The sequence below is a fragment of the Vipera berus genome (assembly GCF_964194415.1).
Source record: "Vipera berus genome assembly, chromosome: 13".
Lineage (NCBI taxonomy): Eukaryota > Metazoa > Chordata > Lepidosauria > Squamata > Viperidae > Vipera > Vipera berus.
In genome coordinates this window covers 9,423,278-9,442,686 of record NC_138216.1, presented here as the reverse complement: position 1 = coordinate 9,442,686, position 19,409 = coordinate 9,423,278, and the positions used below count along the sequence as shown (strand labels likewise).

General features: G+C 45.4%; 1 protein-coding gene across 3 annotated transcripts in view; it reads left to right on the top strand.

The window, feature by feature from the left end:
- RAB11FIP3 (RAB11 family interacting protein 3) overlaps window positions 1-19,409 on the top strand; it is an 85,196-nt gene that overhangs the window by 35,622 nt on the left and 30,165 nt on the right. For all 3 annotated transcript variants that reach the window (XM_081338375.1, XM_081338376.1, XM_081338374.1), the window contains exons 3-4: window positions 4,584-4,675; window positions 17,580-17,764. In XM_081338375.1, the coding sequence (XP_081194501.1) occupies window positions 4,584-4,675; window positions 17,580-17,764 (277 nt within the window). The remainder of the gene's footprint in view (window positions 1-4,583; window positions 4,676-17,579; window positions 17,765-19,409) is intronic.

Here is a 19,409-nt window from a genome sequence, read left to right as displayed (position 1 = left end):
TTTTTCTCTGTGGGCACAATGGCACACCTTAAAAATGAAATTTAGTTGCTTCCTCTCAAAGTGTACACATACATAACACATTTAAAGCGTACTCTATACAACATATGTATAAACCTACACCCTTATACATAAGTAACATACATTCTAAGCCCATTTCGTGAACATTCACGGCTCTTTAAAGCAAGACGAACAGAGTGGAAGACCAAGCCTATTCCCATTCCGTTGGATTAGGAAGGCGAGTGCACCCCAATTTTGGGGGCAACTGGCCAAGGTTTGGGGGGGGTCTTCAGGTCATATTTTTATGCATCTGGCTTGTTACAACAAACCTTGCGTAATTTTAAACCAGAGTCCCCGTTTTCATAACGATCTGCTAAGCCAAGACTGGACAAAGCCTGAAAATCCTTCTATCTTTAAACACACCATCCAGGCTAGGAGTAAAGCAGTAGTCACCAACCATGAAGGACTGGTTTCGTGGAAGACAATTTTTCCACGGACCCGGGGGGGGTGGGTGGGGTGGGGGGGAGAAGCAGGAACGTGCAACCTAGATCCCGGGCGTGTGCAGTTTTGCTTGCCTGCTGCTCACCTCCAGCTGGGCAGCCCACTTCCTAACAGGCCACACATCTGTACTGATCCACAGCCCAGGGGTTTGGGACCCCTGTAATTGAGGACGTAAAGTGTCCTCTTCCATATTCTCCCAGCGGAGACGTGTTCGTCTGGAATAACTAATTAGGCTTGGCATCCGCTGTCATCCACAGTGTTTCAGACTAAATGGCTACTATCAGATGAGAATAAATGGATGATTTAGCTAGGTCTTGTGTGTGTGTGTGTGTGTGTGTGTGTGTGTGTGTGAGAGAGAGAGAGAGAGAGAGAGACAGAGAGACAGAGAGAGGGTAAGAGAGAATGAACGCATGCAACATTAGGATTTGGTTTTCCTTTGGTTTTGATTACTTAGTTGGGAAACCACGATGCGTCTTGATTTCATCTGATACAGTATATTTAATCTCCAAGGACTGGGAGATCTGTATGATCTGTTAGGAAGCAGCTTCTTGTGGACTTTGGGTAGACTTGGGAGCTAAGCAAGGCTGGAGGGGTTTAACGTTTGGGTGGAATACCTCCAGGAACTATCAGGAATATACAGACCCATCTAGGAAGTCAATCATCTCGGCAGAAGACTGGAACAGAGTGCGTGCGAGAAGGGGGCATGGGTGTTCCGTGAGGTTGCCAGCAGCGGAGCTTGCTTTGAAGGACATTTTATCTTATCTCAGCAGGTGGCACTACCTGCTCGGCCTTCTCTGGGCTCAAATGCTAATCAGAGTCTGACCTTGTTAATATCAAATAGGATGCCACCAGGAAATGTCTAAGCTACAGGCTAGCTTGAGAAGGTAAAAGGTGAACATTTCGGGAAGAAAATAATGTGGCCGGTTGGTTGCATCTGTCTTGTGGCCCAGAAAACTACAGATAGCCTTAATAACCCTAACTGGGACGAGACACTTCGTTGTTGAGCAACGTGGCAATTAAGTGAAGACAGCCCCCCCCACGTGACCGTGACGACTGAAGTGGCATTTTTGTGGTGGTCCTTAAGCAAGGACCTTAGGGTCATTAAGAGACTTGTGGCTTCCTGCTGACTTCCCCATGGATGTTATTCGTCGGAAGCTGGCAGGGAAGGTGTCCAATGCTGATCACATGACTATGGGATGCGAAGACAGTTGGAAATGTGGGCTGGTCCCTGTCCAAATTTAGACGATGGTTACATGGATGCTGCTTTGGATGCTGTCATTAAGTACCACTCATTCAGCACAGTTGTGAATTTCAAATGGTCATTGAATGGATGCTTATTAAGCGAGGCGTTTGGCTAGAATGAAGGGAAGATATTCTAGTTTTCCTTCTTGCTATTGCAATTACTGTGCTTCTGGTCTGCTTAGTGTGAAGACGGGCTTTTGTGAGTTGTGTGGTGCGACTAAGGATTGGAGGGGGTGTGAATGCTCTGGGTTGTTGGTTTTTTTTTTAATTGTTCCTTTGGGCAGAAGCACAATCCTGTGGATATTGTACTGGAGAGTTGAGTTGCAAGCTTCTCCTTAGCAACCACGAAGATGTACAACGCACCATCTGCAGTTGCCCCGGGTGGGTGGCTGGAGGGGGAATGAGTTGGTAGTGGTGTGTTGAGCTTGCTCAGTATTGTTTAGGCGGCAGCATGGAGGTGGGTGGGGCGGTTTCTCACATGATCGCATTCCTCACTCTTTCCCAGTTGCAGCTCCCCGAAGAGGCTGCGATTGTTGGATTGCGAGCAATCAAAATGATGTATCGGGGGCCTGCACAGTAGGGAATTCCTTGAGGATTTGTAGGAACAAAACAAAAGGAGTAAATTAAGGTGGGCAGCAAAATACAGATAGTCCACAACTTATCACATCATTCATTTAGTGACCCTTCAGAGTTGCAACAGCACTGGAAAAAAATGACTTATGACTGTTTTTCACACGACCGTCGCAGCCTCCCCGCGGTCACATGATCAAAATTCCGACACTTGGCAACTGGCTCATATTTATGACGGTCGCAGCATCCCGGGGTCATGTGATCCCCTCCTGCGACCATCAGACAAGTCGATGGGGGAAGTCAGGTTCACTTAACAACCGTGTCACTAACTTAACAACTGCAATGACTCACTGAAGTGTGGCAAAAAGGGTAGTAAAACGGGGCAAAACTCACAACAACTGTCTCGCTTAGCAACAGAAGTCTGGGGCTCAATTGTGGTCGTAAGTCAAGGATTGCCCGTATTGAAGCACAACCCGGGCAGCGCTGTGATTTTTGTAATGGTTGCACTGCCGTGCTCTCTCCCAGGGCATTCTGGGACTGGACTTAGAAAAATGCTGTGATGAGATTCTTTGTGAGTCATCTTTGTGGTGTCTCAAAAAAAAAAGGAGGAGGCTGTTTTTTAAATAGCTCTGCCGCTTAGCATAAATTTTGCTCGAAGAAATGCTTCCTATTATTTTTTCCTGAGTTGCTAAATTGGAATGTGGACGGCTTCATGGAAGGGAATAATTTGCATAGACAGCACATGTGGCTTAAAAAATCCCCGCTGAAGAATGTAAAGGAAAGTTTGGGGGCCAATTGTTTCCCCAATATCTAATCCAGGCATGGTTTGTGTCGAATGGTTGCATTAAGTATGCTTTGTTAACCCAACCGCTGCGATTGGCAGGCCTTCGTGTACAAATTCTCTACAGAGAAAAGGAGAATCTGTATTTTTCTGTGAAGCTCACCGGAATTAACTTTGGCTGATGGAACTCTATCATTACTTCTTCTTTTTTATTATTATTAATTCAACTCCCATGCAGTTCTTGTTTCTGGCACCTTGGAAGCAACCTAGTGGGCTTCTAGCTTTTTTTGGTGTGGTGGGCAAGTCGGAGGTTTTGAAAAAATTTAGTGGGTCTCTCACAAAAAGCAGGGGGGGGGGAGTCATAGTGGCCTGACCAGTTTAAAAAAAATCACCCTTTTCAGTGGGTGGACAATTCCAAATGATGAGCCGAAGACTCCCTCCTTTGTGTTTTATAAATGTTCTTCTGAGAGGTAGTTTCAACTTGGGGCGCCAATTGAGCCCAAAATATCTGTTGCTAAACAAGTCAGTTGTTAAGTAGGTTTTTGCCTCACTTCACAGCCTTTCTTGCCACAGTTGTTAAGTGAATCGCTGCGCTTATTAAGTTAGCAACACAGTGGTGAAGTAAATGTGGCCTCCCCGCTGACTTTGCTTCTCACAAAGGTCACAAAAGGGGATCACCTGACCCCAGGACACGGCGGCCGTTGTAAATATGAGTCTATTGGCAAGTGTCTGGATTGTGATCCACAGGGATGCTGCAAAATCCAGTCGTAAGTTGACGTTTCATGACCAAACTATGTAACTTCATCAGTGCTAGAAGGGAGTGGGGTTTGCATGCCTGGCTGAGGAATTCTGGGAATTAAAGTTCACAAGTCATAAAAGGGCCAAGTTGGAAGACTTTGTTGTTGTTGTTAGCTGCGAAGTCGTGTCCGACCCATCGCGACCCTATGGACAACGTTCCTCCAGGCCTTCCTGTCCTCTACCATCTTCTGGAGTCCATTTAAGCTCAGGCCTCCTGCTTCAGTGACTCCATCCAGCCACCTCCTTCTCTGTCGTCCCCTTCTTCTCTTGCCCTCAACCTTTCCCAGCATTAGGCTCTTCTCCAGTGAGTCCTTCCTTCTCATTAGGTGGCCAAAGGATTTGAGTTTTAGCTTCAGGATCTGGCCTTCTAAAGAGCAGTCAGGGTTGATCTCCTCTAGGACCGACCGGTTTGATCGCCTTGCAGTCCAAGGGACTCGCAGGAGTCTTCTCCAGCACCATAGTTCAAAGGCTTCAATTCTTTGGCGCTCAGCCTTTCTTATGGTCCAGCTTTCACTGCCATACATTGCAACTGGGAAGACCATAGCCTTGACTATACGCACTTTTGTTGACAAGTTGGAAGACTTGGCTTTACACTAATCTAGCTCTCATTCATTGGAGCCACAGTTGTGATCCAAGAATTCTTTCAGGGATCTTTCTCTTTGCAAATTACTTTCCTCTGCTCTTCCGCCAACAGATCCAGACAGTCAGCTCTGCCCAATGGGGTATGCTCCCGATGACCCGCCTTCTGCGTGCGCTGATGAATTTGATGACTTCGTGACCTACGAGGTAAGCGAAAACATACCCACCCAATGACTCTGGGTCATTTCTGTTGGCTTAAGTGCGTCTCATTGGCTGCTTTAGAGAAGGTGAGAGAAGGTGGATGATGCTTAAGGTGGACCTTATCTCCCATAGCTTCTGAAAGATTTCTGTAGCGGTAGCAGCACTTAGACTTATATACCGCTTCACGGTGCTTTACAGCCCTCTCTTAAGTGATTTACAGAGTCAGCCTATGGCCCCCAACAATCTGGGTTTCTGAATTTTTGAATGGCTTAATTAGCCAAGTGTATTGTACGAAGTGATTTGGGAACTGATTATTGTGAGTAACAGAAAACCAAGGCTTGAATTAAGTAGAAAATCAACACAGCAGTGTGGAGTTTTAATGAGAACGCGGTACTGTGAAAATTGAGAAAAAACAGGTTTTTCCTCTTCGTGTTTTGAGACCAGACTTTGGCATATCTGGTGAGATCCCCCAGGCCAAAAAGGCCTTTCCTGCTCTTGTCTATCAACTGGGATTGTCAGGGATTAAACCTGGGCATAGCAGACATTCCTTCACTGAATTATAGCTTATTTCCTAAATCCTGACTGGGAGCAGGTAGAGTTTATAATTACTGGACATAGTGAGCTGCAAGGCATGCACTAACATGCACAGCCCCAGTACAGTTGCAATGAATAAACTACAGTATTGATAGAGAATAAAGATTTATTTTTTTTTCTTTCTGCAAAATGTTACGGCAAAGCTATGCTTTTGAATGGTTGCTAAGTTATCAGTCCTAAATTGAGGACTATGTTGTTGTTTTTTGCCTACTCCTGTTTTATTAGGTAGCCTCTGACCTATAGCAGGGATATGTAAGGAGAAAAGTTTGGGCCAATAACCTTTTGAACTGACTTTTAACCCTGGAGGCCAAGCAACAATCAGACGTCTTATCCCTGGGTGCCATGAATGGGCAGAATTGGAATAATTTCATGGAAGGCAGTTATGTGGGCTAATGAACAGAGGCGGAGAAAGCAAGCCGGCTTGCAAATATAGAAAAGTGTGGAGTGATAAAGTAAATCCAGTGTGTGCATACCTGTCTCTTGAGAGAGTTAGCTATAAAGAGAAGCCTTTTTCTTTTCATCACTTCAGCCCATATTTATGGTTTCTTTTTGCTCTGCTGAGAAGAACGGGCTGTTTCCCTTTTATTGATTATAGGCTATCAAGTTGCGGCAAAAAAAGATTGTAATGTCCTGCTGACTCACTTAATCAAGCGATAGGCGTGAAAAGTCAGAGAAGGTCCAAATAAACTGATTTATTGCTAAACAGCCTGTTGCACAGGAACCTTCTCAACTTAGATTAGCACCTGCTAGAAGTTAGATAAGGGACAATGGAGTTCAAGTGTGTGTGTTGGGGGTGGACTTAGCTTGCTGGTGGCTACGTAGGGATTCTAGGCTGATTCCTCTTTTCACTCCAGCCCCAGGTTCTGCCACACCTTCCCCCTAAATCAACAGAAATTCTGGTCCAGTTGTCGCAAGTCGAGAACTCCACATATGGGCACAGGCTGGAAACAAAGCAGATTAATTTATTTATGCTTCTTTTACACCAGTTTTATAGCATCAATTTCACAGATCTGGGTGCTATGCGATAAAAGCTTCTGATAAAGCAGAAGGCCAACCCCCCAGCTTCCCTCCCCTTCACCCTCATTAAAAGCTCATCAAATATAATGAAATACTTAAATTCTTTATAATGAGACAGTACTGTGCCTGGCTAAGCATGTGGGCTACTACTGGTGAGAAAGTGATGGCCCTCCTCTTGCTTTTGTGGAGAAGGTTCCAGGATAGGTTTTCCTCTCCTGCTGGTGTTTCCACACTCACACAGTTGTAGGTCCCTCAAATGTAGCTCTTGGCTGGGATCATTTTTGTCTAGTGTTTTAGGAAGAGGCTCTTCAAAGTTCCTTGAGTTATCTCATGGGTGGGGTTTAGCCGAGTAGACAGGTCAGGCCCTGTTCTGTTTAATTTTTTCCTTGCCTACTCATTAAGACCATTGAAATTTGGTCCTTTGAGAATCGAAATCCTGAAAAATACAGGATATTAGTAAGGATTAAATAGCTGTAAGTATTAGGAGGCTAAGGGACGCGGTGGCTCAGTGGGTTAGGACGCTGAGCTCGTCGATCAGAAGGTCGGCAGTTTGGCGGGTAGAGTCCCGAGTGCCGCGTAACAGAGTGAGCGCCTGTTACTCGTCCCAGCTTCTGCCAACCTAGCAGTTCGAAAGCACGTAAAAATGCAAGTAGAAAAATAGGGACCACTAAAGTGGGAAGGTAACAGTGTTCCGTGCGCCTCTGGCGTCTAGTCATGCCGGCCACATGACCACGGAGACGTCCTTGGACAAGCGCTGGCTCTTCGGCTTTGAAACGGAGATGAGTACTGGCCCCTAGAGTTGGAAACGACTAGCACGCATGTGCGGGGGAACCTTTACCTTTTATTAGGAGGCTAGAATCGAGGCCTTTGAACTACGGTGCTGGAGAAGACTCCTGCGAGTCTCTTGGACTGCAAGGCGATCAAACCGGTCAGTCCTAGAGGAGATCAACCCTGACCGCTCTTTTAGAAGGCCAGATCCTGAAGCTGAAACTCAAATCCTTTGGCCACCTAATGAGAAGGAAGGACTCACTGGAGAAGAGCCTAATGCTGGGAAAGGTGGAGGGCAAGAGAAGAAGGGGACGACGGAGAATGAGGTGGCTGGATGGAGTCACTGAAGCAGGAGGCGTGAGCTTAAAAGGACTCCAGAAGATGGTAGAGGACAGGAAGGCCTGGAGGAACGTTGTCCATGGGGTCGCGATGGGTCGGACACGACTTCGCAACTAACAACAACAACATTAGGAGGCTAGGAAGCAATTTTGGAAGAGGTTCCCCGGTGGGGGAAAAATGAAACTAACACAAACCCCAGGTAGTCCTTGACTTACAGTAGTTCATTTAGTGACTGTTCAAAGTTATAACGGTACTGAAAAAAAGTGACGTGACCATTTTTCACACTTAGGACTTTTGTAGCATCCTCATGATCATGGTGGGATCAAAACTCAGAGGCTTGGCAGCTGACTCGTACTTATGACCGTTGCTGTGTCCCAAGGTCCTGGGATCTCCTTTTGCGACCTTTTGACAAGCAAAATCAGTGGGGAAGCCAGATTCACTTAACAACCGTGTTACTAAGTTATCCACTGTGGTGATTCACTTAACAACTGTGGCAAGAAAGGTTGTAAAATGGGGCAAAACTCACTTAACAAATGTCTCACTTAACAACAGAAATGTTGGACTCAATTGTGCTTGTAAGTCAAGGACTACCTATAATAGGTACCGTAGTAACCAGGGGAAAAGGGGGGAAAAGGTTTTTGAAGAGTTTTAAAAAAAAATAATCCAAATTTTCTGAGTGGGCAATGCTGCCCTCTGCTGGCTGTCCAAGGTATCTGATCTCAGTGATCATCCAGAAACTGCAAAGATACAGTAGAATAAAGTCAGCAACTGTCTGAACGCCAGTGTGTGAAACAACTGTACAATTATCTGTCTGTAATATCTGGAAATGCCTGAACCAAGAGCTGAAAAACAAAACAAACAGTGGAGGAAATCCAGAGAGTTGAGTGGATGGAAATTGTTAAAGGAAAGTTGGATTTACTTATAACTGTTTGCGGGAAATAATACTCTTTTGAACAGAAACAGCAAGGGACCTTGCAGCCTCTTGAAAAGGAACTAATTTATGGACCACCGAAGAGTTTGTGGATCACACATTGTCAGTTGCAAACGATTTAATTGGGAGACAGAGTCCATAATCTGATGGTGGATTGTGTGCCTCAAAATTTTTAGGAGATAAGAAATGTATTAATCTTTTAAGTTATACATCACCTCTTCACTAGATATATTGGATTGGCGAGAGAGGTGCACCCAGCATTGGTCCCAAATAGCGAGAGGCGCCTCCTGCCTTATAATTAATATTTAATCCATTCATATTACTATTACTGTTAATAGCTGTTAGCTACAGCAGCTAAAGAGAACCTCCATTTATAAGAGAAGTTTGCCTGTGAGTAGTGGGTGCTGTCAACAGGCCTTATTCATAAGCTCCCAGGGAAGAATCAAGACTAGTTCTTACTGCCAGATGGACAGAATAGGTCTGGATGAATGCAGCAAGATGTGGCCAGGTTTGGGATTAACTTGACCAGGCATGCATGCCCTATTTGTGGAAAGTTAATATTTACTTGATTTTCTTCAAAGACGTTTCAGGACTTTGGAACAGCTCACGAGCATAGAAGCTGTCAAGAGTGTGCAAAGTCCATTGCTGTGGGTATAGCTTATTCAAAAGAGATGTGTGTGAAACTCAGAAGGACTTGCAACAAAACCAGTCCATCAACATAGGATGCCCTCAATCCATCCTTCCTTCCTTCCTTCCTTCCTTCCTTCCTTCCTTCCTTCCTTCCTTCCTTCCTTCCTTCCTTCCTTCCCTCCCTCCCTCCCTCCCTTCCTTCCTCCCTCTGGGCGGCTTGCAATTCAAAAAAAAATCTGTTGCAATTAAAATACTAAAAACATTTTATAACAACAACAACAACAACAACAATAGAAACATCCAAAACAGCAACCAGGATACCTGGCTAGTTAGCAATATAGCCAGGGAACGGGGTCCTTGATGGATTCAGCACCAAAGTCTCAGGAACATTTATTTATTTTATTTTATTAATTGAATTTATATACCGCCCTATTCCCGAAGGACTCAGGGCGGTTCACAGGGCAAGTTAAAAACAATACAAAAAGAGAGAATAAAATAGAATTAAATTAATACAAGCCCACAAAATTAAGATAACGTTAAAATTGAAATTTAAAATTAATTTAATTTAAAATCCCTCAGTCCAGGCCAGACAATTCAAACAACTAGGTTTTTAAGTCCCGGCAAAACGAGCGAAGGTCGGGGGCAGTCCGAAGCTCCATCGGCAGTTCGTTCCAAAGGGCGGGCGCACTCACAGAGAACGCCCTCCCCCTGGGAATGACCCGCCGGCAATCTCTAACTGGCGGAACCCTAAGGAGGCCCTTCCTGTGGGCGCGCACAGGACGATGGGAAGTTGATACTGGCAGCAGGTGCTCCCTAAGGTAATCCGGACCCATGCCATTTAGGGCTTTATAGGTCATCACCAGCACCTTGAATCAGGTTTATAGGGCCTCTTTGGCTGAAGGGATCTGCACCATGTCATTCTGCTCGATCTCCACCCATCAGGTGGTCCCTCCCTCCTGTGCCCCCCAAATTCCCTCCCCCCAGGTAGAATGTTGAATGTTCCGGCAGGCTTATCTAATTTGGGATGGATCAAAACATGAACAGCCTTCCTTGCCAGAAGAACAGCCACCATGCAAGTCCAGCAATATTCAGAAGACTTCCCACCATCAGACGTGATGGCCCACTGCTTTTTCACTTCTCTCTTTTCTCCCAAGCATCGCTCCCCGCTGGATGCCTAGAAATGGGGAAGTTTCATGAACAATGCCTGTACTCCCCCCACTTTTTTTTTTAGTCCCAAAGACCAAGAAAACTCCCTTTAATTAAAGGACTCTGATCAAATGGCAGAGAAAGTGAGGAAGTGAGGGAAGGGAATATCTCCTCCGTAGCTGCTCGGGAACAAACACTCTGTTCAAGAGTGCCGAGCTTGGTTTGTGCGGGTCTGCCCAGTTCCAGATTTCTGGATTCTTATGTTCCTCCTTTTTCCCGATTCCGTTCAGTAGAAAGCCGGGTGGCTTTCACCCTTCAGGCAGATCCAGGAGCAGTGTTTTGCATTTACAGCCAAAACGGAGCCTTCCAGTAACCACCAGCCACTCCCCAACTTAAAATCCTGATCAGGGCTGCTAGGATGGGCTGTGTGGTCCTTCGACCAGCCCAGAATGCAGCTTTTTAGGAAGCCCAGTGAAGGTAAACTTGGAAAACCCTTAGTCTGTGCCGGTTACTGGCCTGTGGGACTGCCCATCCTGCTTGGAAAAAGGAATGTTGTTTCTTTGAATCTGCTTAGACAGCGAGTTGCAACTTTAAAATGGATTTCCTTGTTCCATAGCTGGCGCGGGGAAGGTGGGGGGAGAAAAAAAAAGAGAGAGAAGAATTGACTCTCCGTTCAACGGAGAAACAGGTTGGGTGGGAAATGCCAGTTGGACACCGAGACGCAGTCCAGGTAAATCATTGGTTTGAAATAGCTGGGGAATTAACACACCGTGGGTCTGGTGGAGGTCAGGAAAAGGGCTGTGCTACGTGAAGGAATACATAAGCAAAATACGCAGCGCCGGACGAGGGTTGGAAAACACTTTCAGCCGGGCTTACCTGAGTTGCTGAACCAGGTTAGTTAAAGACTCCGTTGGCATCTGGGTGTAACGTCCTAAGCTTGGTGAGTGTGAAGTTTGGTTAGGAGGTGGGAGGTGGGTCGAGGTGTGGTGGGAACCCACGACGCATTAATTCGGGAATGGTCTGTGTTGTCAGAACGCCGCGGAGGTTTTTGGAGGGGTTAACCTTTAAGATCCATAGAAAGGACTACTCTCGGTGTAAGAAGCAGGTTGTTGGACTATACCTGGGTGTAGGGAGAGAGCTTGCACCCCGCTGCTTGCAGTTTTTGTTGTCCTGGATTTTAAAAATGGAAAGGTTAACAGCTGTTTCCCCCCCCCCCCGGAGGGAACACATCTTGGCATTTATTGGGGAAGTTGCAGGCTTCGTCAGCTTTCGTCTTTTGTACCACTGAATGTCGAAAGCTCATCAAATGTTAGAAGCGAGGTGGGTGGGCGTCTTTAGATCCCTTGGCTAGGTGAAGAGGAACTGAAGAAACTTAGGGAGCAAACTTTGCCATTTCTTCCTGATGCAGTCCTGGATTTGGCAAAATAGAATCAGCTCATTTTTATCATTAGATGACTTCACGATTTTATTCCAGGGGATGAGTTGTCGAAATTATTATTATTATATAACTTGTGTTCATAAAACATGAAACTCAGTCAGCTGAACACTCAGATTGACTGGCACTAATGGTTGACACGGGTTGCTGCCAGCATCCTAGCTATCAACCAGGTGTCTCCTTAAAATGTAAGATGTTCCGAGTAGCCCAGTTTTTTTGTAGCTTTGCTGGAATTATTGCAGGAAGCTGCAATTTCTTCATGTATTTTGCAAAGTTTTTGGACATAGTTCCCAGTGCCCCGATGACAATGTGTATCACTGTTACACGTTTCATCCATAATCGTGCAGTTTTGATGGCCAGGTCGCGGTATTATTATTATTATTATTATTATTATTATTATTATTATTATTATTATTATTATTATTATTATTATTATTATTATTATTATTGAACAGTCAGCCAGATGTTCGGACTGGATTTGGCATTTTTTTAATCCTCCTATTTAGTCCTTTTCAAGGACCTGGGATAAGCAGGTGTTGATGTTTTATAGTATGATTATTTCATTTATTTGTATCTCGCCTTTATTATTTTTTACAAATAACCCAAGGCGGCAAACCTTCCTCCTCCTTTTTCCCCCACAACAACAACCCTGGGAGGTAGGTTGGGCTGAGAGAAAGAGGGACTGGCCCAGAGTCACCCAGCTGGATTTCATGCCTGAGGCGGGACTAGAATTCACCGTCTCCTGGCTTTTAACCTGGTGCCTTAACCATCAGACCAAACTGGCTCATTTGCCTTTTGGGTTGTGCTGGTTCTGCTGAGGTGCATGTTTTGCACACACAGCCGTCGCTCGTTGGAATACAATAAATGACCAGAGTTGGGTTTCTGCATAGGTTGTAGGAAAGGTCTCTTTTGGGGATTCTTTTTTCCTGAGAACTTTGGGGGTACAGTAGAGAAGTAGCGTGTCTGTCATTGGGACCAAGTTCCTTTTTTGGGGGGGTTCGGGTTTATTTCTTTTATAACTCTCGACTTCTGAGAGGCGAGAACTCCGTATCCCCCATGTCCTGCCTCTCTCCCCTCCACTCATTTTGAACCCAGGCTTTTGTTGAACAATCCCGCAGTTGCGGGAAGAAAGGATTTACCAGGGAAGCCGGAATGTGTGGAGTCAGGAGTGTTGGTCGTGCAAAAACTTCCTTTCTGGGGGTGGGGGGGTGGAATCTGTCAAGGGCACGAAGCAGCTGCCCAGGAGAATGGCTGGCCCTTCCTGGAGCTGTAAATGGAGGAGCTGGGGGCAAAGGCGTCTTAGCCAGCTAGGGAACAGTTTCACCACCTCTTCAGCCTCCGATTTTAGTAGTCCTCTAAGTGAGAAACATGGGTCTTCCTCTTCCTGCTCTCTATGGAGAGTCTCAATCATCCAGGTCACGCTTGGCCCAAAGGTGCTTTTCCCCTCCCTCAGCCTTCCTTCCTTCCTTCCTTCCTTCCTTCCTTCCTTCCTTCCTTCCTTCCTTCCTTCCTCCTTCCCTCCCTCCCTCCCTCCCTCCCTCCCCAACTCTCTGGAACCCAAAACGGCCTTTTAACAAAACATCAGTCTGACGGGATGGAAACTGCAGCAAAATATGGGTGTGCCCAAGCTCCTGGTGCAGAAGGATAATAATAATAATAATTAATAATAATAATAATGATGATGATGATGATGATGATGATGATGATGATGATAAGCTAGACATGATCAAGTTGCTAAACTAATCCCTGGGCATTGTGTAAAAAATATGACTTGCCTGTGTCCGAAAAGTCGTGGGAACACAGGGTGGAAAAAGTTGTCGAGAATGAGAGGGTGAAGATCTTGTGGGACTTCCGAATACAGACAGATCGCCATTTGGAACACAACCCGCCAGATATCGCAGTTGTAGAGAAACGAAGCGTACAGCTGATTGATATCGCTGTACCAGGAGATGCCAGAGTCGAAGAAAAAGAACTGGAAAAAATTACGAAATACCGCGACCTGGCCATCGAAACTGCGCGATTATGGATGAAACGCGTAACAGTGATACCCATCGTCATCGGGGCACTGGGAGCTACGTCCAAAAACTTTGCAAAATACATCAAAAAATTGCAGTTCCCTGCAATAACTCCAGCAAAGCTACAAAAAACTGTGCTACTCGGAACATCTTACATTTTAAGGAGATACCTGGTTGATACCTAGGATGCTGGCAGCAACCCGTGTCAACCATTAGTGCCAGTCAATTTGAGTGTTCAGTTGACTGAGTTTCATGTTTTATGAATAAACGTATTTAATAATAATAATAATAATAATAATAATAATAATAATAATAATAATAATAATAATAATAATAATAATAATAATAATAATAATAATAATAATAATAATAATAATAATAATAATAATAAGCTGGAAGGGACCTTAGAGGTCATCTAGTCCAACCCCCTGCTCAGGCAGGAAACCCTATACCATTTCAGACAAATGGCTGTCCAGCCTCTTCTTAAAAACCTCCAGTGTTGGAGTATCCACAGCTTCTGGAGGCAGGTTTCAGAATACAGACAGTCCTCGCTTAACCGTCGAAAATCCCTATTCGGAATGCAAAGCTGAGCTGTGACCTTACGGGATTTTCTCCTTCCTCCAGTTGACCGTTGAGCATGTGACTTCCAGTTGGTCAACACTGACTCCCAAGTGGAGGGGGTCTTGCTAACCTTTAAGTAGACTTTCCTGGTTTATTTTTAAATCAACACCCTGGTGAACCTGATAAGGTTGTTTGCTTTGGTTTAGCTTGGTTTCCTCCTGGGGTCCTTCAAGAGTCATTGGCAAGATTTTTCGCTCCTATTCGGGCACAAAAAGGCTCTTCTCCAGGATTGGTTTTTATAGTATGGGGAAAGAAATGCCTCCAAATTGTTGTTTTTTTTTTGTATAATTTTATTAGGGATGCTTTTAAAAAGGTCAAACCGAATGCAAGCTAATGTAAGGTGAAAATGAAAAAGAAGAACGAAATCAAAGAGAAAGCTAAAAGTTCAAGAAAGAGGGGGAAATAAAAGAGAAATAGAAAAGAAATTAAAAACATAGAAGGAGCTTCTTTACAGCAGTTATAAATACAATTATAAACTTAGCTGTGGTTACAGCATAGCTGTCTTCTTCTTATAAACTATCCTGCCTATTCATTACAACTGTAAAGCATAAGTTCATTTTTTTTTCCTGTTACGTGCAAAAAATCTACAGGGGGTTTTCAGTCACCATAAAACATAGGCAATTGTCTTTTCTCTCTCTTTTTCCTCTCACAAAGAAATTAAATCTCACCATCTCAGCAAGTTCCATCATTTTCACCCATCATTCCTCCGTTGGGCACAGTGCCAAATCTTTCAATTTTATACGATCATCTCGCTGCAGTTACCACCTTTAAAGAAAAAAAAGCTCTGTGACTTTTTTCCCCCAGCTGTTTGTCCATCAATCCCAAAAGGGAAAAAAAACAAACACCCTCTGGTTTCAATTCTATATTAATCTTTGAAATCAGTACCTTCAAATTGCTTTTTAACAAGAACCAATTGTCATTTTAAAATGCTGCTGTTTCTGATACCTTTTCAGAGGTACCTTGAGACTCGCAGCTCCCTGATTTTATAGTTATAAATATTATATTTATAAAATATAATATGACTGATTTCCATGGTGGACTGGCGGTGCAGTTATTTATTTATTTATTTATTTTATTACATTTATATACCGCCCTTTCCCGAAGGACTCAGGGCGGTTTACAGGGTGATTAAAAACAAAAATACAAAAGTTAAAAACAAATTTAACAAATTACATTCGTCCCTGTATAAGTAAAACCCCAGTTAAAATTAAAATTAAAACTAAAATTAAAATTATAAAGATTTGCAAGTTGCCCGTGCATTGAGACACACAGCAGACAAAATGGCCTAATTTGAGAAGGATCTCTGGGACCTGGAGAAATCAAAACTGTCCAACAAAGATCACACGAACATTTATTCTGATGGGTCAGTTCATGAAAATGTACAGAGCGCTAAATCTGGTTCATGAATCTGTCTCAGCCATGGTTTTGTTAAGCGTGGCATATTGCGTTGATGTCAGGCAATCAGGACCACATGTTAAGACGATTTATTGCTCCTGCCTCTACACAAAAAAAACTAGTCAACTAATGGTCAGCACTAACTTGGCACTAGAAAAGTGTCAATGGAATTCAAGACGGTTTGGATCTAGACCAGAGGTCCCCAAACATTTGGGCACCAGGGACCGGTTCTGTGGAGAAAGGTCTGTGATTTTGTGTGCTGCCTGCATCCCGCAGATGGGGCTTTGCTTGTTTGTGCGGACCGGTTGCTGGCATGCCACGAACAGGTACTGGTCCACGAATAGGGGGTTGGGGACCCCTGAACTAGGCAATGCCAGGGCGATAAACCATCCTTCAATTGCTAGCTTAGTGTTAAGGGCAAATGCAGCCAATAGTTACAACAGCCATGCTTGTAAAGCAGAGGTCCCCAACCTTTGGGGCACCAGGGACCAGTTCCGTGGAGAGAGGTTTTTCTGTGGATCGGAGGGGGCCTGGTTTTGTGTGCTGCCTGCATCCAATGGATGAGGCTTTGCTTGTTTGTGTGGACCAGTTGCTGGCATGCTGTGGCCCAGTACTGGTCCATGGACCTGGGGGTTGGGGACTCCTGAACTAGGCAATGCCAGGGTGCTAAACCATCCTTAAATTGCTAGCTTAGTGTTAAGGGCAAATGCAGCCATTAGTTATAATAGCCATGCTTGTAAAGCAGAGGTCCCCAACCTTTGAGCACCAGGGACCAGTTCCGTGGAGAGAGGTTTTTCTGTGGACAGGGGAGTACGTGGTTTTGTGTGCTGCCTGCATCCCGCGGATGGGGCTTCGCTTGTTTGTGCGGACCGGTTGCTGGCATGCCGCAGCCCAGTACCAGTCCACAGACCAGGAGTTGGGGACCCCTGATCTAGACCATTTGTGGGAACGTAAGGATTCCACGCCAATTCCTTCTTGACTCTGTCCCCAGGCTCTGCCCATCCTTCTCTATATCAAACTAGGGATGCTGGGTTCATACATTGCACTAAAACACAGACCAGTTACTACAGGTAGTCTTTGACTTACAACAGTTCATTTAGTGACCACGTTACAACGACCCTGAAAAAAAGTGACCCTCTTTCACACTTACGACTGTTGCAGCATCCCCAAAGTCACGTGGGCCCAAATCCAGACTCTTGGCAACTGGCACGCATTTATGACGGCTTCAGCGTCCCGGGGTCAGGTGTGATTCCCTTTGGCACGCTTTCCGGCAAGCAAAGTCAGTGGGGAAACCAGATCCACTTAACAACAACTGTGTGGGTAACTTAACAACTGCAGAGATTCACTTTACCACTGTGGAAAGGAAGGCCGTATAAAGGGGTTGTCGGAAGGTTGCAAAAAGGGGATCGCACGACCCCGGGGACACTGGAACCGTCATAAATATGAACCAGTTGCTACCTTAACAACTGCAGTGATTCAACCTCACAGCAAGGTCATGAAATGGAGCCAAACTCGTTTAGCCTTAGAAATGTTGGGCACCATCGGAGTTGTAAGTCGAGGACTAGCTCTAGCGCAGACATGTCAAACACAAGGCCCGGGGGCCGGATCCGGCCCGCGAAGTGGTTTCATGTGGCCCACAAAGCCATCCTGGAAACAGTGAGGGAACGGCCCCCACTGCCTTGGCCCTGGCCCAGAGACCCTCAGATCTGTCCCACTCCTGCCCAGGCCCCCAAAGGCACCCTTGATGCCAACGATGTAGAGCTGGCCACGCCCACCCAGTAGGCCATACGCAGTCTAGCCACGCCCACCCAGTAGGCCACGCCCACCCAGGCCATACCCACCCGGCTCCCTGAGGGCAACCGCAATGTTGATGCGGCCCTCAGTGAAATTGAGTTTGACACCCCTGCTGTAGCGGGTCACGTGCTTCCTGTTAAAGATGTCGCGCAACCTTCTTTTCCTTTGTGGTGCTCGGTGCAGATGGCCACCAATCCCCGCTTCTCGTTTTTTTGCCCTCCCTAGGCCAATGAGGTGACGGACAGCGCGTATATGGGCTCCGAGAGCACGTACAGTGAGTGCGAGACCTTCACGGATGAGGACACCAGCACGCTGGTCCATCCCGAGATGCACGACGAAGTGGAGACGGACAGCGCGGTCGATTCCACGGTGCATTCGGAATTCACGGAGCCGGAGGACACGGAGAACGGGTATTGGTGGACTTAATTATTTGAAATATTTATCTGTAGTCGCCCCATCGTTCAGCCAACTCTGGGCAGCTCCCAGAGGTGGTTTTTTTATTATTATTATTATTTTTTTTTAAAAAAACCAACCCATGTAAAACCAAAGAGAAATTTCCCGACAGTGAGAACAATTAGTGGTATGGTTTCCCTCTGGAAGCTGCGGATGCTCCATCATTGGTGTTTGCATGGAGAGAATGGTATAAGGCAGGGGATCTTCAAACGTGGCCCTTTGATGACTTGTGGACTTCGACTCCCAGAATTCCTCAGCCAGGCACAATACCGTACAAAGAACAAGGAAACCTTTTTGATTGCTGTTCTTTGAAAATGTGATTTCTAGCTAGGAATCTACAAATTGGAAATAATAATAATAAAGTTGGAAGGGACATTGGAGGTCATCTAGTCCAACCCCCTGCTCAGGCAGGAAACCCTATACCATTTCAGGCAAATGGCTGTCCAGTCTCTTCTTAAAAACTTCCAGTGTTGGAGCACCCACAACTTCTGGAGGCAGGCTGTTCCACTGGTTAATTGTTCTAACAGTCAGGAAGTTTCTCCTTAGTTCTAGGTTGCTTCTCTCCTTGATCAGTTTCCATCCTTTGCTTCTTGTCCTGCCTTCAGGCGCTTTGGAGAATAGCTTGACTGCCTCTCCTTTGGGGCAGCCCCTGAGATACTGGAAGGCTGCTATCCTGTCCCCCCTCCGTCCTTCATTCAACTAGACATACCCAATTCCAGCAGCCGTTCCTTATATGTTTTAGTCTCCAGTCCCCCCTTTCCACCACCCCGCCCCACACTGCTTGCTCGGCTGCCTTTCAGCGATTCAGAGAAAGCTCCAGGAGCCAAGCAGGACTTACTTTATTGGGTGCCCCACAGGATTACGTTGCTGCTGATTCCTTTACTTGCCCTGCTCAGCCCATAATCGGCTTTAACGCAGGAGGCCTTTTTCTTGTCCAGCAGCTGCCAGCTTTGGGTCTGTTGTAGCTCTCCTCTTGTGGAAGACGCTGCCTTAGAGGTACAGATGCTCTACTGGGGGGGGGGTGTAGGTGTGTGTGTGGGGGTGGCCAGCTGGGTTTGACTTTTGGAAAGCTAAGGTAGGGAGGGGATGTCAACAGCTGCAAGCTGCTTTGGGCCTTGGGAGTCTCTGATCCTTGCAAGACCCAGGAGCAGAGAAGAGCGTTGTTGTTTTTCCAACACAAGGAAGAAGTCACCATCCCTGCACAAAGACGGTATCTACGTTTATTGCTAAGGGAAAACCCTCTTTGCATAAAACAGAAAACAGCCAGGACTTCTAATCGATGGTTTTGACCCTTAGATATGTTGGGTGATGAAAAGAAAGGAGTTGAGGGGTGACTTTAGAGAAAGAGGTAAATCTACAATTGCACTGATAGCTGCTGTAAAAAGGGTCGGAAAAGCCCGTTTTCTTTTATTTCTCTAACACTTTTTTCTTCTTGCACTTTAGTTTTTCCTTTTATGCCTGCCTTCTATTCTATTCTATTCTATTCTATTCTATTCTATTCTATTCTATTCCATATTTTCTATTCTATTCTATTCTATTCTATTCTATTCTATTCTATTCTATTCTATTCTATTCTATTCTATTCTATTCTATTCCATATTT